General features: G+C 45.1%; 1 protein-coding gene across 10 annotated transcripts in view; it reads left to right on the forward strand.

Annotated features, from left to right (window-relative positions):
* LOC130290823 (diacylglycerol kinase eta-like) overlaps positions 1–22,824 on the forward strand; it is a 1,161,394-nt gene that overhangs the window by 959,672 nt on the left and 178,898 nt on the right. For all 10 annotated transcript variants that reach the window (XR_008847710.1, XM_056538928.1, XM_056538925.1 and 7 more), the window contains one exon: positions 4,335–4,448. Coding sequence is in view for 9 of the 10 variants with exons in the window: in XM_056538928.1 (XP_056394903.1) it covers positions 4,335–4,448 (114 nt within the window). In the remaining variant the exon portion in view is untranslated. The remainder of the gene's footprint in view (positions 1–4,334; positions 4,449–22,824) is intronic.

Consider the following 22,824-nt stretch of genomic DNA (forward strand, 5'->3'; position numbering starts at 1 on the left):
GAGCTGAAAATGGTCTGCGTCCTTAAGGGGTTAAGTCTGGCAGACGTTTTTTAAATTATGAAAAGTGCCCTCTTTTTTTACTTGAGCCCCTGCCCTTCAAAATGTCTGTGCACGTCCCTGTATTCGAGCATGCCCAAACAGCTGTCTGGGCATGCTGGGAGTTGTAGTTTTGCAACATCTGGAGGGCTACAGTTAGAGACCACTGTATAATGGTCTCAAACTGTACCCTCCAGATGTTGCTAGGCAACTCACCGGCTTCCATCGGATCAAGCCGCACGTCATCGCCCGCCGATCTCCGTCGCCCGCTGCCTCCGACGCCCGCCCAGATCGGTAAGTGGATCTTTGGCGCCGGTCCCCGTCGTATGGGTGGGCAGGACGGGGAAAACTAAAGTAAACCCCCCCGCCCCTGATCTGCTGTTGGTGGTCGCGTCTAGACCACCAATAGCAGGGATAGGAGGGGTGTCACCCCTGCCACCTCACTCCTATCTCTTCAGTGGGATCGTGGATGTCTTGGACAACCGCGATCCCCCTTATATTCCGGGTCACCGGGTCACCATAGACCCGTAATGACCCGGAATCGCGCAAATCGCAAGTGTGACTTCACTTGCGATTTGCCGCGATCGCCGACATGGGGGGGTCTAATGACCCCCCTGGGCGTTTGCATGGGATGCCTGCTGAATGATTTCAGCAGGCATCCTTTTTCCGATCCCCGCCTGGCAGGGACCGGAATTCTCCATGACGTACGCGTACGTCATGGGTCTTTAAGTACCAGGGTGTCATGACGTACGCGTACGTCAAGGGTCCTTAAGGGGTTAAAGGGGTACTATGGTGGAAAACAATTTTTTTTTTAAATCTTTTTTAAAAAAATTGTATTGCCTGTATATGTGATACCTTACCCGCTGGGGTTCTATGTTGCACTGTATGTAATTTAACCCAGTGGTGAGTGCCACTTGCCTCTTGAAAATCAGTTTTTGAAGTACTACACTATTGTTAAGCTGAGCACCACTACAGTTACATGATGATTTCTGGTCGGATCAGATGATGACATTTTTTTTTTTCCAATTCAACTGCTAGAAAGTTAAACAGATTTGTAAATGACTTCTATTAACAAAAATCTAGAGTACGTGTCACCACATTTTAATATAGTGTTCCTTGTGTAATTAGCAACTTTCCCATTTACTTTTAAAATTAAAAACATAAATATATTTAAAATGTAATAGAAAAAAATGGCCACTATGTGGCTCTCTTCGGTTCCCTTCTGCAATTAATACAGTGAGTTTGGACTCCTCCCGGCCTGGCAGGATACCAAACTCAGGAAGTGCTTCTGACCGCACTGAGCTTGATTGACAGCTGTAGAGAGCCTCACTGAAAGCTGCATAAAGCCTTACTGAAAGATGCACAGACTGAGGCTGCACAGACTGAAAGCTACACAAAGCCTCACTGAAAGCTGCACAGAGCCTGAGGTCTTCTATTCATCACAGCACTGCAACAATGTGAGGGCGGAAGTGGTCCCCCAGCAGGCTTCAGTGATGTCATGTCTACTGGGAAAAGCCCACTTTCTCCTGTGGGGACTTTTTAAAGCTCTGAAGTTTTTTTTTAATGGTGGGAGGGGTGTTAGGAGTAGATAGAGGGAACATAGACTGAGTTAGTTTAGAAAATTTTATTTGGTGACAGGTACTCTTTAATCCTTCCAGTACTTATCAGCTGCTGTTTGCTCCAGAGGACGTTGTGAAGTTATTTTCTGTCTTACCACAGTGCTCTCTGCTGACACCTCTATCCATGTCAGGAACTGTCCAGAGTAGCAAATCCCCATAGCAAACCTCTCCTGGTCTGGACATTTCCTGACACAGACAGAAGTGTCAGTAAAGAGCACTGTGGTCAGACTAAAAAAAACTACAAAAATTCCTTTGTAGCATACAGCAGCGGAAAATTACTAGAAGGATTAAGACAAATCTGTTCAACTTTCTAGCACCAGTTGATTTGAAAAAAATATTTTACCACGGGAGTACCCCTTTAAAGGGGTACTCCGGTGCTAAGATCTAATCCCGCTGGGGACCCCCATGATCTTGCACGCAGCACCCCGTTAGAATCAGTCTCCGGAGCACGTTCGCTCCGGGTCTGATTACTGGCGATCACAGGGGCCGGAGCATTGTGACATCATGGCCGCACCCCATTCAGGGGGCGGAGCATGATGTCACACGGGGGCGGGGCAGTGACGTCACAATGCTCCGGCCCCCGTGATCGCCAGTAATCAGACCCGGAGCGAACGTACTCCAGGGACTGATTCTAACGGGGTGCTGTGTGCAAGATCACGGTGGTCCCCAGCGGCAGGACCCCCGTGATCAGGCATCTTATCCCCTATCCTTTGGATAGGGGATAAGATGTCTTAGCGCAGGAGTACCCCTTTAAGTATCTCAGTGATATCAAAGTAAAAGGATAATGAATGCAGCAAAATTACAGGAAAGGGGTGTCAGAAACTCCACTAATCAGCTGTTTGCTAGAGCCATGCCTTTGGCATATACACAATGAATAGGGCTGGGAACAATTGGTCCCATTCATTGTGCAGTGGTGGCACTGGGTTACTGCAGCAAAACTATCCTTTAAAAAGGTATTCCAGGAAAAAACTTTTTTATATATATCAACTGGCTCCAGAAAGTTAAACAGATTTGTTAATTACTTCTATTAAAAAATCTTAATCCTTTCAGTACTTATGAGCTTCTGAAGTTAAGGTTGTTCTTTTCTGTCTAAATCCTCTCTGATAACACCTGTCTCAGGAAACGTCCAGTTTAGAAGAGGTTTTCTATGGGGATTTGCTTATGAACTGAGTGTTTCCTGAGACAGGTGTCATCAGAGAGGATTTAGACAGAAAAGAACAACCTTAACTTCAGAAGCTCATAAGTACTAAAAGGATTAAGATTTTTTAATAGCAGTAATTTACAAATCTGTTTAACTTTCTGGAGCCAGTTGATATATAAAAAAAAGTTTTTTCCTGGAATACCCCTTAAAACTGAATAGGAGCTGAGCTGCAGTAACCCATCGCCACCACTACACAATTAAAACCAACTGCTTCTGGATCCATTCATTGTGTATATGGAGTTGCAGTTCTCCTGAACAGCTGATTGTTGGGTGTGCAACCTGTTCGCACCCCTCTGATCAAACATTAATGGTCTATCCTTAGAATGGGCTATCAGTGTTATATGTCTTAAAATCCTCTTTGACCCCTAGAGGACACGTGATATACGCCACGCGGTTGCGCTATCACCACGTCGCCTGACACAGTGATTGGAACTGGCCAGCTGCTGTTATCAGCAGCTAAGACCTCATGGATAATGGGCAACATCAGCGATCCAATTGGACCACCTTCGATTCAATCCCAGGTGTCCAATGTGTTAAGAGCTTCTCTCACCTGCTCCAGATGGCTGCTGCGTTATTTGTCTTTGGTCTGCATAGCACTGATCAGTACCAGAAATCTAACGATTGAAATAAATAGTCCCCTGTGGTGACTAAAACGTATAAAAAAAAAAAGTTTTAATAAATGTGAATATGCCCCTCCCCTAATTAAAATTTTAATTCCCCTGTTTCAATTTTTCCAAACAAAATTTGAATGTAAAAAAATAAAATAAATCAACATATTTGGTATCACCATGTACGTAAATGTCTGAACTATTAAAATAAAGTGTCAATATGTTAATGGTCCCGTATGGTGAAAGGCATAAATGTGAGGAAAAAAAAAAAATTCCAGAAAAAACTAAATAAGTGATCACGAAGCCACGTATATGCAAACATGGTACCAATAAAAACTACACAAAAAATTAGCCCTCATACAGCCCCAAATACGTAAAAATGAGAAAGTTATACAGTAGGAGTCAGAATAGAGTGATTTTAATTTATTTTGTTTAAAAATGTTGAGTTTTTTTTAAAAGCAGTACAATAATAGAAAAGCACGTAAACATCAGTTTAATAGTATTGACCCACAGAATGAATAAAACTTAACATTTTTACAATTTTTAAGTGTACAAGGTAAAAACTAAACCCTCCAAAAATCTATTGCAATTTTCTAATGAATTTTCCCACATAAATAATATTTTTGGGGGTTTTGAGGTACATTTTATGGTAAAATTTAAGGTGTCATTACAAAGTACACTTGGTTGCACAAAAAATTAGCCCTTGTATGGGTCTGTGGATGAAAAAATTAAAAAATATATGGCTCTTGGAAAGCGAGAAAAATGAAAATGCAAAACTAAAATTGTCTGTGTCCTTAAGGGGTTAAGGATAAATGATAATAAACAAAGTTTATATTTTATTATTTCAAGTTGTCATATTTTTTGTTGCAGAATTTTGGGGCACCTTCCTTTGATGACAAGAAGCTGGAAGTAGTGGCTGTTTTTGGAAGCATTCAGATGGCTATGTCTCGTGTAATCAATATTCAACACCACCGCATTGCACAGGTAAAAAAAATTTACTGACCGATATTGATCAAAAAGGTCCTATGGCCTATCCTGACTTGTCTGTTTTAGTAAATACATGGTGGCATCTAGATGGCCATTTTAATAACAGGGTTCTAGCAAGAATAACAGAGGAACAGTAGATCACAGAGTTATAAGCAAATATGTTACAGAGTTTGTCTTTTATGATAAATACAAATATTTATTAAAATATACATGTTAGAAGAGGCTAAGGATCCTCTAAAAACAGTGGAAGTCATTTCACAAACTTAGACAGTATTTTATTTTGTAATTGTCATTCAGAAGACATTAAGCCACTGGAACTTGCCCTGCTCTTTTAACCCTTTTCCCTTCCTTGACGTACCGCTACATCATGGGCCGGTTAAGGAGAATATAACGAGGGTCCGTGAGCCGCTGCTATCAGCAGCTGACATCTGTCAATAATGACAGACATCGGATGAATGTCCGGATGTCCCTCATTTAAATAGTTAAATGCGGTAATTAGTTGCAATCACTGGATTTTACCATTAAATGCTGGAAAACCCTGGTGTCTAGGTGACCCATCAGCACCCCCATGAAGCTGGTGAAGCCCAGGGCCTTACATGTGCTCCTTGGGCTTCCAATGATCGATCATTGTTGAATACTGACTTAGGCAACCCTTAGCAATCGAGTGTACATGGATAAGTGTAATGGAATAAACAATCGATGTAAGCCATCTATATCTATATATATAAAACTCAACGTGTGTGTGTATGTATGTGTATATGTTCCACAAAAACTTTCAAACGGCTAAAGATATTAACATGAAACTTGGCACACATGTTACTTATATGCCAACAACAAACATAGAATAGGTAATTTAACCCTTATTCACCCCCATTCGCCAGGGGCGGGGTTTATATATAAAGTCCCATACAAGTCTATGGGAAATATATGTTACTGCATAACTTCCAAACGGCTGGAGATATTTCGATAATACTTGGTCACATGTTACTTATATGTCCACTTAAAATATAGGATAGTTAATTTAACCCTTAACTACCCCCATTTGTGAGGGTCAGGGTTTTTGTTTAAAGTCTCATGCAAATCAATGGGAAATGTATGTTCCCATATAATTTCTGTACGGCTGGAGCTATTTCAATACCTGGTACACATATTACGGTTCGGGATAGGAGGTCGGGATAGGCGGTCGGGATAGGTGGTCGGGATAGGAGGTCGGGACAGGAGGTCGAGACAGGAGGACGTGATAGGAGGTCGGGATAGGAGGTCGGGATAGGAGGTCGGGATAGGAGGAGGGGATAGGAGGACAGGATAGGAGGATGGTATAGGAGGTCGGGACAGGAGGTCGAGATAAGAGGACGTGATAGGAGGTCGGGATGTGGGGTTGGGATATGACAACAATATATGAGGACTGGATATGAAGTAAAAAGCTTCCTCCTCTGTTTATTTTCCTCCCCAACAAGGATTACAAAGGAAAAACTGGGCAACACCGGGTACTCAGCTAGTATATCTATATGTATAAAACTCAATGTGTGTGTGTATCTTCCAGCATCACGTCCAAACGGCTAAAGATATTAACATGAAATTTGGCACACATATTACTTATATGTCTTCAACAAACATAGGATAGGTGATTTAACCCTTACTCACCCCCATTTGCCAGGGGCGGGTTTATGTTTAAAGTCCCATACAAATCAATGGGAAATATATGTTACTGCATAACTTCCAAACGGCAGGAGATATTTCGATAATACTTGGTCACATGTTACTTATACGTCCACTAAAAATATAGGATAGTTAATTTAATTTAATTTGTGAGGGTCGGGGTTTTTGTTTAAAGTCTCATGCAAATCAATGGGAAATGTATGTTCCCACATAACTTCCGTACGGCTGGAGATATTTCAATACCTGGTACACATATTACGGGTCAGGATAGGAGGTCGGGATGGGAGTTCGAGATAGGAGAACGGGATATGAGGACGGAATAGGAGGACGGGATAGGATTTCGGGATAGGAGGTTGAGATATGAGGATGGAATAGGAGGTCGAGATAGGAGGACGGGATAGAAGGTCGAGATAGGAGGTCGAGATATGAGGACAGGATAGGAGGTTGGGATAGGAGGTAGAGATAGGAGGTTGGGATAGGAGGTCAAGATAGGAGGACGGGATAGGAGGACGAGATGTGAGGAAGGGATAGGAGGTCAGGATAGGACGTCGGGATAGGAGGTCGAGATAGGAGGACGGGATATGAGGACAGGATATGAAGAAGGGATAGGAGGACGGTATAGGAGGACGGTATAGGAGGACGGGATAGGAGGACGGGATAGGAGGTCGGGATAGGAGGTCGGGATAGGAGGTCGGGATAGGAGGTCGGGATAGGAGGTTGGGATAGGAGGTCGGGATAGGAGGACGGGATAGGAGGACGAGATAGGAGGACGGGATAGGAGGTCGGGATAGGAGGTCAGGATAGGAGGTCGAGATAGGAGGACGAGATAGGAGGTCGAGATAGGAGGACGAGATAGGAAGTCGGGATAGGAGGTCAGGATAGGAGGTCGAGATATGGCAACAATATATGAGGACTGGATATGAAGTCAAAAGCTTCCTCCTTTGTTTTTTCTCTTCCCCAGCCAGGATTAGGAAGGAAAAACAGGGCAACGCCGGGTACTCAGCTAGTTTGTATATATAAAACTCAATGTGTGTGTTTGTATGTATGTATGTATGTTCCACAAAAACGTCCAAACGGCTAAAGATATTAACATGAAACTTGGCACACATGTTACTTATATGTCAACAACAAATATAGGATAGGTAACTTAACCCTTACTCACCCCCATTTGCCAGGGGCGGGTTTATGTTTAATGTCCCATACAACTCTATGGGAAATATAGGTTACTGCATAACTTCCAAACGGCTGGAGATATTTTGATAATACTTGGTCACATGTTACTTATATATCCACTTAAAATATAGGATAGTTAATTTAACCCTTAACTACCCCCATTTGCGAGGGTCGGGGTTTTTGTTTAAAGTCCCATGAAAATCAATGGGAAATGTATGTTCTCACATAACTTCTGTACAGCTGGAGATATTTCACTACCTGGTGCACATATTACGGGTCGGGATATGTGGACGGGATAGGAGGTTGAGATAGGCGGTCGGGATAGGAGGACGGGATAGGAGGTAGAGATAGGAGGACGGGATAGGAGAACGGGATAGGAGGTCGGGATAGTAGGGTGGGATAGGAGGTCGAGTAAGTAGGTCAGGATATGAGGATGGGATAGGAGGACAGGATAGGAGGACAGGATAGGAGGACGGGATAGGAGGACGGGATAGGAGGATGGGATAGGAGGTCGAGATATAAGGATGGGATAGGAGGACGGGATAGGAGGACGGGATAGGAGGTCGGGATAGGAGGTCGAATTAGGAGGTCGGGATATGAGGACAGGATATGAGGACGGCATAGGAAGTCGAGATAGGACGGGATAGGATTTTGGGATAGGAGGTCGGGATATGAGGACAGGATAGGAGGTCGGGATAGGAAGTCAGGATATGAGGTGGAGATAGGAGGTCGGGATAGGAGGAGGGGATAGTAGGCCAAGCTATGAGGTGGAGATAGGAGGACGGTATAAGAGGACGGGATAAGAGGGCAGGATAGGAGGTCGAGATAGGAGGACGGGATAGGAGGACTGGATAGGAGGACGGGATAGGAGGACTGGATAGGAGGTCGGGAGAGGAGGTCGGGGAATGAGGACGGGATATGGGGTTGGGATATGACAACAATATATGGGGATGGGATATGAAGTCAAAAGCTTCCTCCTCTGTTGATTTTCCTCCCCAACAAGGATGAGGAAGGAAAAACCGGGCAACGCCGGGTACTCAGCTAGTCTATATATATATATATATATATATATATATATATATATATATATATATATATATATAAAACTCAATGTGTGTGTGTATGTGTGTATGTTCCAGCATCACATCCAAACGGCTAAAGATATTAACATGAAACTTGGCACACATGTTACTTATATTTCAACAACAAACATAGGATAGGTGATTTAACCGTTACTGATCCCCATTTGCCAGGGGCGGTGTTTCTGTTTAAAGTCCCATACAAGTCCATGGGAAATATATGTTACTGCAAAACTTCCAAACGACTAGAGATTTTTCGATAATACTTGGTCACATGTTACTTATATTTCCACTTAAAATATAGGATAGTTAATTTAACCCTTAACGACCCCCCATTTGTGAGGGTTGGGGTTTTTATTTAAAGTCCCATGCAAATCAATGGGAAATGCATGTTCCCAAATTACTTCAGTAGGGCCGGCGATATTTCAATACCTGGTACACATATTACGGGTCGGGATAGGAGGTCAACATAGCAGGTCGGGATAGGAGGTCGGGATATGAGGACGGGATATGAGGTCAGGATAGGAGGCCGGGATAGGTGGATGGGATAGGAGGTTGTGATAGGAGGACGAGATTGGAGGTTGGGATAGGAGGTTGAGATAGGAGGACAGGATATGAGGATGGCATAGGAGGATGGGATAGGAGGACAGAATAGGAGGTCAGGATAGGAGGCAGAGATAGGAGGTCGGGATAGATGGACTGGATAGGAGGACAGGATAGGAGGTCGAGATAGGAGGTCAAGATAGGAGGACGAGATAGGAGGTCGAGATAGGAGGACAGGATAGGAGGTCGGGATAGGAGGTTTTAATAGGAGGTCGAGATAGAAGGTCGAGATAGGAGGACGAGATAGGAGGATGGGATAGGAGGTTGAGATAGGAGGCCGAGATAGGAGGACGGGATAGGAGGTCGGGATAGGAGGTCAGGCTAGGAGGTCAGGATAAGAGGTTGACATAAAGGATGGGATATGAGGACGGGATATGAGGTCAGGATAGGAGGTCGGGATAGGAGGACGGGATAGGAGGTTTGGATTGATGGACTGGATAGTAGGACAGGATAGGAGGTCGGGATAGGAGGTCGGGATAGGAGGTCGAGATAGGAGGCCAGGATTGGAGGACGTTATAGGAGGACAGGATAGGAGGTCGGGATAGGAGGTCGGGATAGGAGGTCGAGATAGGAGGTCGGGATTGGAGGACGTTATAGGAGGACAGGATAGGAGGTCGGGATAGGAGGTCAGGATAAGAGGTCAAGAGAGGAGGACAGCATATGAGGACGGGATAGGAGGTCAGGATAGGAGGTCGGGATAGGAGGTCAGGATAGGAGGTCAGGATAAGAGGTCGACATAAAGGATGGGATATGAGGACGGGATAGGAGGTCAGGATAGGAGGTCGGGATAGGAGGACGGGATAGGAGGTTGGGATTGATGGACTGGATAGTAGGACAGGATAGTAGGTCGGGATAGGAGGTCGGGATAGGAGGTCAGGATAGGAGGTCAGGATAAGAGGTCGACATAAAGGATGGGATATGAGGACGGGATAGGAGGTCAGGATAGGAGGTCGGGATAGGAGGACGGGATAGGAGGTTAGGACGGATGGACTGGATAGTAGGACAGGATAGAAGGGCGGGATAGGAGGACGGGATAGAAGGACGGGATAGGAGGACGGGATAGGAGGACGTGATAGGAGGTCGTGATAGGAGGTCGAGAGAGGAGGTCAAGATCGGAGGTCAGGATAGGAGGTTGAGATAGGAGGTCGGGATAGGAGGACCGGGATAGGAGGTCGGCATAGGAGGTCGGGATAGGAGGACCGGGATAGGAGGTCAGGATAGGCAGCAGAGTGCGAGCAGCCCTTCCGGAACCATATGACCATTGTATACTAGGGATTCAAACTACGTGCGGTGTTGTGCCCCGAGCGCAACACGAGAAGGTGAGCATACCTACACTCACAGCTACATCCAAATACCACCACCAGAATAACGGCACATTGTTGCGCTTTTCTCTGTTCCTTTTTTTTATATTTGAGTCTACACAAGTCTATGGGAAATATATGTTACTGCATAACTTCCAAACTGCTAGACATATTTCAATAATACTTAGTCACATGTTACTTATATGTCAAGTAAAAATATATGATAGTTAAATTAACCCTTACCTACACCCTTATATAAAATAAGGGTTTTTGTTTCAAGTCCCATGCAAGTATATGGGACTTCAAGTACCTTAGTCCACAAGCTCTGCATCTCCTGATGAATGTGTCAATCCGGCTTGCAAGCCGCACCCCATCTCACAAATACACGCCAACTGTTTAAGCCCTACCGTTTATTCTCTACCCTTTTTGTGCATCGGTCTGGCTTGCAAATCAAACCCTTTTCCACAAAGACATGTCCCCTTTTATTTTCAGCTTACAATATCTTTATCACAAATCAGTCCCTTCTGAGGACAGGATATGAGTATGTGACATAAGGGGGGATATGAGGACAGCATATGAGGACGGGATATGAGGACAGGATATGAGGATGGGACAGGAGGACGCGATGGGAGGACGTGAGATGAGGTCAGGATATGAGCACGGGATATGAGGTCGAGAAAGGAGGATGGGATATGAGGTTGAGAAATGAGGATGGGATATAAGGATGGGATATGAGGTCGGGATATGAGGTTGAGATATGAGGACGGGATATGGGGTTGGGATATGACAACAATATACGAGGATGGGATATGAAGTCAATAGCTTCCACCTTTGTTGCTTTTCCTCCCCAACAAGGATTAGGAAGGAAAAACTGGGCAACAAGGGGTACTCAGCTTGTCTAATATAAATCACAATGAAGAGAAAGAAAGGTGTATGCTGCACTCACTCGTTTGGCAGGCAGCGGACCTCGGTATGTTGCCGTGGATGGTCAGTCAACAAAGATGGTAGCAATCCATGGAGCAGGGAGCAAAGAAACATCCCTCTCCTGAGCGTGGGGCATACCACTGAGACTAGTTTTGAGTCAAATGTCGCTTCTTCCTGTCAGCTGCACCATAAATGTATAAATGTTTTAATATATATATATATATAGAGAGAGAGAGAGAGAGAGAGAGAGAGAGAGAGAGAGAGAGAGAGAGAGAGAGGTTAAAGCGATAAGCAGCACTTCCGAGAGGATAGGTATGGTGCAAGCGGTCTGGGGACCCTGGTCTTGGGTCCAATTCATGCAGGGAAGAAAGGATGACCACAGCACTCAATAGTAGTGAAAAATGAAAAAAGTGGCTTTATTCCAAAAGCAAACAGAAGCGACGTTTCGGTGTTCTCACAACAGCTTGAGAATGGTCATCCTTTCTTCCCTATATATATATATATATATATATATATATATATATATATATATCCTTCCCCTAAAAAAATCCAAATCACCACCCTTTTTCCCATTTTTTTTAAATAAAACGCTGTAAAAATAAATAAATAAAAAGGCATATCTGGTATCGCCGTGTGCATAATTGCCCAATTTATAAAATTATTACATTTATGATCCTGCATGGTCAGTGGCATAAATGTGAAATTCCCAACACCAAAATTGCTAATTTTTGGTCATATCACATCCCAGAAAAAAAAGGAATAAAAAGTTATTAAAAGGTCTGAACTATACCAAAGTGGGGGTCAGTACATAGCAATAAAAAAATGTATTTTATTTTTCAAGTTTTCAATTTTTCAACTATAAAATGAAACAAAAATGATCCAAGTGTGGTGACATTTTAAAGGGGTACTCAACTGATGCCAGAAAGTTAAACAGATTTGTAATTTACTTCTATTAAAAAATCTTAATGCTTCCAGTACTTATTTAGAGGAAATTCTTTTCTTTTTGGAACATTGTGTTCTCTGCTGACATCATAACTAGAGATGAGCGAACTTTTAAAAAATTTGAGCCGAATTTTTCGAAAAAATTTGTTTCGCTTCAAATTTATTTGCGGCGAATCTATATTAAAAACAACAATTTCTGGCCTACAGAGAGCCTCAATAGGGGTGTAGAACACTTTGCTGTGTTCTAACACGCATATGGAGTGTGCTGGGGTAGTGAAATAATACTGTTATTCAGAATAACATGCAGATTACCCGCATTGCTGTTAGAATCACTGCCGCCGAGTGGCACAATGACAGAGCATGGAGGTGGCATCAGTATGAGGAGACCATATAGTTGCTGAATGACACAACGTGGAGGTTTTGGCAGCATGAGGAGACTATATAGTGGCTTAATGACACAGCGTGGAGATGTTGGCAGCATGATGAGACCATATAGTGGCTGAATGACACAGCGTGGAGGTGTGAGCCGCGTGAGGAGACCATATAGTGGCTGGATGACACAGCTTGGATGAGGCTGAAGCATGAGCAGACCATATAGTGGCTGAATGATACAGAGTGGAGTGGTTGGCAGCATAAGGAGACCATATAGTGGCTGAATGACACAGTGTTGAGGTGTTGGCAACATGAGGAGACCATATAGTGGCTGAATGACACAACGTGGAGGTGTTAGCAGCATGAGGAGACCATATAGTGGCTGAATGAGACAGCGTGGAGGAGTTGGCAGCATGAGGAGACCATAAAGTGGCTGAATGACACGGTGTGGAGGTGTTGGCAGCATGAGGAGACCATATAGTGTCTGAATGGCACATCCAGGAGTTGGCAGCAGCATGAGTAGACACTAGGCCTTCACAATCCTTCAGATTACAAGATTAATTCTGAAATTTAAACCATAGATTTTAGGTAGCTAGTACTGAATTTTTATTCCCAGACCCAGTCCCAGCAGCATCAGTAAACCATATATTGCCAGAATGGCACAGCCTGGAGTTGGCTGGAGCATGAGGAGACCATATAGTGTCTGAATGGCACAGCCTGGAGTTGGTGGCAGATGAGGAGACAATAGGGCCTCACAATCTCTAATAATAATAATAATTGAAATTTAAATTGAAAATGTATGGTAGCTAGTGCTACCATAAACATATATTAGTAATGTCCTAGGCTCAGCAGCATCACTAAACCATGTAGTTGTTTGACACATACAGAAGCAGGCAGCAGCATGAGTACACAAGAGGGATTCACAACCCCTAACATTAAAAGGTGAATGTTGAAATCTCTAATGGTACCGTTAAACACTTCAGATCACGGCGCAAAAAATGAGCCCTCATACCGCCCTGTACGTGGAAAAATAAAAAAGTTGAAGGGATCAGAAGAGGACATTTTTAAACGTATACATTTTCCTGCATGTAGTTAGGATTTTTTCCAGAAGTACGACAAAATGAAACCTATATAAGTAGGGTACCATTTTAACCGTATGGACCTACAGAATAATGATAATGTGTAATTTTTACTGAAATATGCACTTCGTAGAAACGGAAGCCCCCAAAAGTTACATAATGGCGTTTTTTTATTCGATTTTGTCGCACAATGATTTTTTTCCCGTTTCGTCATGAATTTTTCTGTAAAATGACTAATGTCACTGCAAGGTAGAATTGGTGACGCAAAAAATAAGCCATAATATGGATTTTTAGGTGGAAAATTTAAAGGGTTATGATATTTAAAAGGTAAGGAGGAAAAAACGAAAGTGCAAAAACTGAAAAACCCTGCGTCCTTAAGGGGTTAAACAAACAGTCAGGAGCAGGATTCAACAGTACACCAGAGAGTTTCATAACCCCTTACATTGAAAGATCAATGTTGAAATTTCTATTAAGCATGTATTTAGCTCGTGCTAAACATCCAAAAATGTAAGGCCCAAGCCCAGAAGCATCAGTAAGCCAAGTAATTCCTCAAAGACACAGGAGCAGTCAGGAGCAGGCTGTCACATAGGGGTAGGGAAGGAGTGCACTCTAATCTTTCCCGCTCCCCTATCCCTGCCTACTTACATACCTGCCCTAACTGACAGGTCCGTAATCACAAAGACAGTCCCTTCCTGAATACGTGAGGGGAGTAAATGTCAACACAATAAAATACAAAGAAACTGTTGAAGTCCGGGACCTGTAGGATACAGGCAATTAACAAAAATAAAACTAAACACACTCACACACAAAAGTCAGAGTCAGCAAACTGCGCTAAAGCCAGGAGAGGACAGAAATACAGAATCGCTATAACCAGAGGGAAGTCGAGTAGGAAGACAGAAGTCAAGGATGCCGGGTAATACAAAAGATACAGGGTACACACGCTAGCTACTTAGGTTACAAGACTGTTTCACAGGTGCCGACTGAGAGCCAACTGGGTTAAATAGTTAGGCCACAGGGGCTCAATCAGTCAGCTGACCAGCCAGACAGCAGGGTGTAACCCGGCAACCAAATAAACAAAGAACCTGTCAGAACTTAGTAATCCTGCAGGTTCTGACACAGGCATCAGCAGTACACCAGAGGGTTTCATAACCCCTTACATTGAAAGATCAAGCATGAAATCTCAATTAAGCATTTATGTTAGCTAGTGCTACCAGAACATATTTGGAGTTAATATCCCAGTCCCATTAGCATCAGGAAACAATATATTGGCTGAATGACACAGTCTGGAGGTGGGGAAAGCATAAGGAGCACATGTATTGTTTGAATGGTACAGCCTGAAGGTGGCTGAAGCATGAGGAGACCATTGAAATACAAGAATTTTAAATAGAAATCTAAGATTTTGAAATTGAAATTGAGGATTTTGAAATGGAACTTTTAACTCAAAAGTTTTAGTGTCCCGGGCCCCGGCATGAGGGTACAAAGGACCTAATCATAATGTCATCACAATGACAGAGCCTGGAGGTGGCATCAGTAGGAGGAGACCATATAGTGTCTGAATGGCACAACCGGGAGTTGGCTGAAGCATGAGGAGACCCCAGGGCTTCACAAAAATTGTCAGAATACCACCTGACATTCAAAATAATAAAATGATAGATACATTCTCTGAAGAAAAGGATCCTTCATTAGATGACTATATGAGTATTGTGTGTTCCAGTGACATTAGCTCATTAGGAACAGGAAAACATGATACAACTTAATTCTGCAACTGAAGAACCACAACAAAGAATGAACGACTTAAAGCCTACAGGAACTGAGGAACTTGAAAATGGTAAATCTACCACCTGGGATAGTCAGTCGATTCCAACAGCCGGTGGTCAGTATCCACAGTGTCTCTGTCTCTGCTAGTCCTTGGCAATATTCCTTTTATTACTGGTATGGTATCAACATGGCAAAAATGCTGGGAGAGTTGACACAGCCTGGAGTTGGCTGAAGCATGAGGTTACCCCAGGGCTTCACAATCCCAAAGAAAAAACAGAAGAATTTTTTAAATTTAAAATGAAGATTTAGGATAGCTAGTGCTACCTACCATAACAACATTTCCCTGTTGTCCTAACCAGCAGCACAAGTGGGGTGTTTCTGCCCCTGTGAAGATGGCAGGACGGTGGAATTTTTAATTCCGCCCAAGCAATTAACATAATTGAACCCCCCATATAAGGCCTCCTCCCCAGGCCATAGTGCTTTTTTTCTGTCCTGTGCTGGACAGCAGGACGGGGCAGGCTCATTAAGCCTGCCTGGATTTATATACTTTTTATACATATATTCTGCAGCGTGGCTGCTTTATGTTTGGGCTTTCTAGCCTTTTTCCTTTACAGGTCTGACCTGTGCTTATCTCCTCGCTGCGCTTCTCCGGTTGCAGTGCTCTGTGTCAGTGCATTCCCCGTGCGGATATGCGCTGTTTGGGAGCTCCGTACCTGGTCAGTGATGCAGGTCGGAGCTCCGCTCTGAGATCGCTGTACCCCCCTTTTGGCGCTAGCGGTGTCGCGTGCGCGGCCGGACGCCGGGACCGGAAGTGCGTCACTTTCCACTTCCGGCCCGGCGTATTCTCTGGTATTCTCTGATATTCAGAGTTTTCACTCCGAATATCTACAGGACCTTTTCTTTATTATATCTAAGCCTGTGGTAGGCTTATATTGGCTGTTATTATTAGATTTTTGTGTAGGAGCGCTTTTGACCTGGGAACTAGTTTCCCTTCCTGTATCTCATTTCCGGGGGTGGAGCCAATTCAAGTTGGCGCCATCCCCTTCCCTATATAAAGCAGCTCTTGCCTGGTTAGGGTCTCTGCTGCGCTCAGCTAGACCCGTGACTGCAAGACTGGTGTATTTCATTCAGCTTGTTTTCTTCTCAACTAGGCTTCCTTGCTTAGGTGCCGCCTATTTTTTCCTATCTTAGGGTGGGGTTTAAAAAATATATATATATATATATTTTTTTTTCCTTAACGGTTTTTCTCTCTCTATCTTTATAGGGGATGTCTACTCCACCCTCCGGTGACCAATTCTCCGGACGTAAGGCGTCCTCTAAAAAGCGTCACCTTACGTGTGCCGATTGCGGCACTCCTCTTCCGGACACCTATGAATATAATAAGTGTCCTGGATGTCGCCTTCCGGCAGATCCTGCGGAACCTACCATCCAGGACATGTTTATATGGATGAAAGAGTTTATGGGGAACTCAATAAATGAGATTAAAAGCTCCCTCTCTGCCAAGTCCCTCCTCCATCGTAGAGTATACAGCCATGTCCGTGGGAGACCATTCGGAACAAACAGTGGAAGAAGTCATCTCCCCCTCCATCGTTCCCGTTGAGAAAACTCAGCGTTTACTAAGATCCATCCGGTCAAGGGACCAGGATGCGGATCAAGGGGAAGCCTCAACATCCACCCCTAAAGAACCGTTGGTTTTTAAAGTGGATGACTCCTTAAAAAAGTTAATGACCACTGAGTGGAAACATCCGGACAAACCCCCTGTCCTTACTCGGAGGTTTAAGCTCATGTACCCCCTGGCCGAGGCAGAGTCAGAAGCCTGGGTCCGACCCCCCAAGGTGGATATGGCTGTTACCAGGATAAACAAGCGCATCCTTGTTCCCGCGGACGACGGTAGCAACCTCCAATACCCCCTTGACAGGAAAGTGGACTCCCTGCTCTGGAGAAATTACTCTGCTGCCTCAGCCTCTGCTACGGTGGCCATTGCCTCTAATGAGGTGGCCAATTTCATCAAGGATCGTATCCTAAGGATCCAGTCCGACATCGATGGTAATGTCCCCTGAGAAGACATTTTGGACTTGTTCAGCGCCTTGCTACTGGGTGCTGACTTTCTTTGTGAGGCCACTCAACAACATCTAAAATTGGCCGCAAAGTCTATGGGACTATCCTCAGCAAGCAGATGCCCCTTCTGGATACGCCCTTGGGTGGCAGATACCACCTCCAAGATAAACCTTTGTGCCATGCCTCTTGAACCCAATAGGCTTTTTGGGTCCGAGCTGGACCGAATTATGGAGGGTTTTGCCGACAAAAAAGGCAAGTCCCTTCCTGTGCAGACCTTTTGTGGCCGCAGTAGAGGCAGAGGGAGCAGATCTCAGGGCTCCTCTGGGACCCAGAGGCGCCAAAATCAAAGATCTAAGATTGGTGGCGGACGCGGTCGGGGCAAAGACCGCAAGTCTGAGCTATGACTCTCACCCAGATCCCACCAACATCTCCCCTCTCCCTTCCCCTCCAGAGGTCCTGAGAGAAGTTCTGTCTCCAGTTGTTTCTCCAGTAGGAGGCCATTTGAGTTTATTTCTCTCCGCTTGGATGAAGGAAATCCAAGATCCTTGGGTTCTAGAGGTAGTCCGGTCGGGCTACAAAATAGAATTTGTTTCCCCCCAACCAAGGAAATTTTTGCTAACAAAAAGACTCCCTCAACCAGAACAATCCATTCTGGAGGAGTTGGTACTATTGTACCTAGAGAAACGGGCCCTAGAGGAGGTTCCTCCAAACCAGAGAGGCCTGGGAGTATACTCCCCTATATTTTTGGTACCAAAGCCCTCGGGCACTTGGCGAATGATCATAGATCTTCGCTTTCTCAACCGTTTCATAAAGAAAAGAAAGTTCAGAATGGAGACTATTCGGTCAGTCACCAGCATTCTGAATCCTCTAGATCTGATGGTCACCATCGACCTCAAGGACGCCTACCTGCACGTCCCCTTACATCCTGCTCACAGGAAATTTTTGAGGATTGCTGTCACCATAAAGGGTATGGTAAAGCATTATCAGTTTGCCGTGCTGCCCTTCGGGATCTCTTCCACTCCCAACACCTTTACAATGGTTGTGGCTCCGGTTGTGGCCGCCTTAAGGTTAAAAGGCCTGGAAATCATCCCTTACCTAGACGACTGGCTTCTAAAAGCCGCATCTCTAGACGTACTGCAGTCTCATCTTCAACTGGCTCTGGATTTTCTCCAGCATTTAGGCTGGATCATAAATTGGGACAAATCAGAGATTGTCCCCTCTACCTCCAGAAGGTTTCTGGGGTTCATAATCGACTCCTCTCACATGACCTTATCTCTGACCCCAGAGAGGAAGGAGAAAGTCGTAAGAGCCGCCGAGTTCTTAATGGTTCCCCAAAGGGTCTCCATCAGAACTCTGATGAAAATGCTAGGCCACATGTCAGCGTCTGCAGAGGCAGTACCTTGGGCCCTATGGCATCTCCATCCACTTCAAGATCAGCTCTTGAGTGTCTGGAATCGCAACCCCAAAGGGTTGGACAAAAGATGTTCCCTGTCTGTCGAAGTCCGTGCATCCCTAAGATGGTGGACAACTCTGTCAGATGGGAAGTCCTTGATTCAACCTCATTGGATCATTCTAACCACGAACGCTTCCCTTGTTCCCTTGTAGGCTGGGGAGCCCATCTGGGCAAAACTCCGGTACAAGGTACCTGGACTTCTCAAGAGAGACTCCTCTCTTCCAACATGAGAGAGTTGAGAGCAGTCCGTCTAGCTCTCTATCACTTCGCTCCCCTAGTTCTAGGGCAAGCGATAAAAGTCAGTTCAGACAACACCACTGTAGTGTCTTACCTAAACAAACAGGGAGGCACAAGGTCCAAAGTTCTCCTCAAGGAGACCAGACTAATTCTCTCTTGGGCAGAGACCAATCTATCCCACCTCTCAGCAGATCACATCAAGGGGGATCTCAATATAGTTGCAGACCGTCTGAGCCGCGGTCTTCCAGTCCAAGAGGGAATGGTCCCTGAACGAGGATATCTTCCGCAAGATAACCCGGAGGTGGGGTATGTCAGAGATAGATCTCATGGCAACTTGTCTGAATGCCAAGGTGAACAGGTTTTGCTCTCTTTACAAAGAGGACAATCCTGTGGCAGTAGACGCTCTGTCCATTCCATGGAGGTTCAGGCTGGCCTACATTTTCCCTCCACTTTCCATGATACCGAGTGTATTGATGAAAGTCAGGCAAGACCAGACCTCAGTACCATCATACCATTCTGGCCAAAGAGGTCCTGGTTCACCCAGCGTATGAGGATGAGTCAAGGGTGTTATTGGAGGTTTCTCCACGTGCAGAACCTTGTGTCTCACAACACAGGCTCCTGCCTAGATCTGAGGAGACTCAATCTGACAGCCTGGAGATTGACAGGACCCTACTAGGTAGTGGTCTCTCATCGGAGGTCTTGAGAACTCACTCAAGTGCAGCATCTACTAATAGAGCTTACTCCAGGATAAATCGGATTTTCCTACAATGGTGTGCTAAGAAAGAGGTAGTTGCCTCAGATCCTCCTCTTTCTGCTTTGCTTCAGTTCCTGCAGGATGGCCTTGACAAGGGTCTTAGCCCATCCACTCTAAAAGTGCAGGGTGCTGCACTCTCTGCCTCTCTAGGCAGATCTTTATCTCAAGATCTCCTAATCAAGAGGTTCCTCAAAGGAGCCGAAAGACTTAAGCCTACAGTCCTTAGGCCTATTCCCCAATGGGATTTGTCTGTCGTTCTCAAGGGGTTGAGTTCTCCCCCCTTTGAGCCTTTGGACCAAGTGGACTTTAGGTACTTGTCCCTTAAAGTCACCTTTTTGTTGGCTATAACCTCAGCCAAAAGAATTGGCGAGCTTCAGGCCCTAGCGGCTTTTGAGCCTTATACTCTCTTTTTACAAGACAGGGTCTTGTTGAGATATTTACCGACCTTTGTTCCCAAGGTACCAACCTTTTCCAATATTAACCAAGTTATCTCCTTACCAGTTTTGTGCCCAGACCCTTCCTCTTCTGAGGAAGCTGCTAACCATTCCTTGGACATTTCAAGAAGTCTCAAGATATACATCTCAAGAACTGGTGAATTCAGAAGATCCGAAAACCTTTTAATTTCTTTTTCAGGACGGAACAAAGGTCTAAAGGCCTCCAAACCCTCTCTGGGTAGATGGGTCAAAGAGGCAATCAGGGAGGCATTTATAGCTCATGAGCTAACTCCTCCTTCTTTTGTTACTGGCCACTCTACCCGGGCAGTTGCTACCTCCTTTGCTGAAAGAAGGTCTGTTCCACTAGAACAAATTTGTGCTGCTGCCTCCTGGAGCACGCACAACACTTTTATCAAACATTACCGGGTTAATGCCAAACGTATGGGAGAGCTGACCTTTGGGCGTTCCATCCTAAGTGCCGCTCCTCCTTAGTCCCTTCCTATTTGTGATTGTTACTTGCTAAGTCCCCACTTGTGCTGCTGGTTAGGACGACAGGGAAGCGTTAATTTCTAACGCAAATTTGTTTTCCCTTAGTCCTAACAGCAGCACACAAATTTCCCGCCCTTGTAGTTTGTATAATTTTGCTTGTTATTAAAGCACTATGGCCTGGGGAGGAGGCCTTATATGGGGGGTTCAATTATGTTAATTGCTTGGGCGGAATTAAAAATTCCACCGTCCTGCCAGCTTCACAGGGGCAGAAACACCCCACTTGTGCTGCTGTTAGGACTAAGGGAAAACAAATTTGCATTAGAAATTAACGCTTTTATTCCCAGTCCCAGTAGCAGTATCAGTAAAGCATATATTGCCTGAATGACACAGCCTGGAGTTGTCTGAAGCATAAGGAGATCATTGAAATGTATGATTTTTTATTTTTTTATTTAAGATTTTGAAATTTAAATTAGGGATTTTGAAATTGAACTTTTAACTCCCAAGTTTTAGTGTCCCGCCGTATGGGTACAAAGGGCCAAATCTAACAAGGAGTCACATGTCACATGGAAGCACAATGAAAGAGCCTGGAGGTGGCATCAGTAGGAGGAGACCATATAGTGGCTGAATGGCACAGCCTAGAGTTGGCTAAAGCATGAGAAGAGACCATATAGTGGCTGAATGGCACAGCGTGTAGGTAGCTGACGCATGAGGAGACCATATGGTGTCTGAATGGCACAGCTGGGAGTTGGCAGAAGCTGAATGACACAGCCTGGAGGTAGGGAAAGCATAAGGAGCATATAAAGTGTCTGAATGGTACAGCCTGGAGATGGCCGCAACATGAGGAGACCATATAGTGGCTGAATGGCACAGCTTGAAGGTGGCAGCAGCATCAGGAGTCCTGAAAGTGACCCGGTGACAGTGGGGTGGTGGGTGGCAATACCAGTACCAGGTGATGAAGGTGGCTGGAATGTTTGTAACTGGGGAGCAGTGCCTTAAATCTATTTAGCACTATCCATATTTGTGAAATGTTGGTGTAGCACCATGGTCAATCTATACTGATGTATCTGGCATTGATGGGTGGAAATCCGGGCTAATCTATGCCTCATTAATCTTCACAAAGGTCAGTCTATCCACATTTTTCGTGGACAGGCGAGTTCTCCCTGGGGTGACAATGGCCCCCGCCGCACTAAATACCCCCTCTGATGCCACAATACTGGCCGGGCAGGACAGCTTTTCCAGGGCAAACTCTGCAAGTTGCGGCCACAACCCAAGTTCGGCTGCCCAGAAGTCCAGCGGATCTTCAAGGTGTGTTGGCATGAGCATGTCAAGGTACGCCACAACCTGCTGGTTCAGGTCCTGCTCCATGTCTACCTACTGCTGATGAGTTGCTTCACTATGGGTGAAGAAAGGTACTTATTAGGTACTTATTAGCGACTGTAAACTCAGGCTGCTGCTGATGGAGCTGGTACTGCTCCTGCCACCCCACCCCTCCCCAGCAGCCATGGCAGTGGAAGGTGAACGCAGGGGGCCCCCGAGTAAGACCTGCTAGTGGATGGACGATGGCGCCGATAGGCATCAGCCAACTGACTACGTAGGATCTCTCTGTAGTAGGTCAATTGGTCCTCCCTCTCAGTTGGTGTTAAAAAGGCACCCATTTTGTGCTGGTAGCGAGGGTCCAATAAGGTGGAGACCCAGAAATCATCTTGCTGCCGAATGGTGACAATTCAGCTGTCACTACGCAAGCAAGTGAGCATGCATCGTGCCATTTTGCAAGTGACTCGGTGGGACTCCCTACCTCCATTTCCACTGCATACTGCCACGTTGTGTCTGGGTCCTCTGTCTCGCCTTCCTCATAACCCTCTAGCTCCTCTAGTTCATCATGCTTCTCCTCTCCTGTCAGATGACTAGAAACACCTCCCATCTCATCAAACCTAAACTGTGCTCCACTGTGCCCCTCATCCTCCTCCAGTAGGGCCCCCATAGGGTTCATGTGGACGTGAGATATAGCTGCATTGTCTCCATTGCTCTGACCAGCCATCGTTCCCAACACTTGTTGTA

Source organism: Hyla sarda, chromosome 9 (assembly GCF_029499605.1).
Source record: "Hyla sarda isolate aHylSar1 chromosome 9, aHylSar1.hap1, whole genome shotgun sequence".
NCBI lineage: Eukaryota > Metazoa > Chordata > Amphibia > Anura > Hylidae > Hyla > Hyla sarda.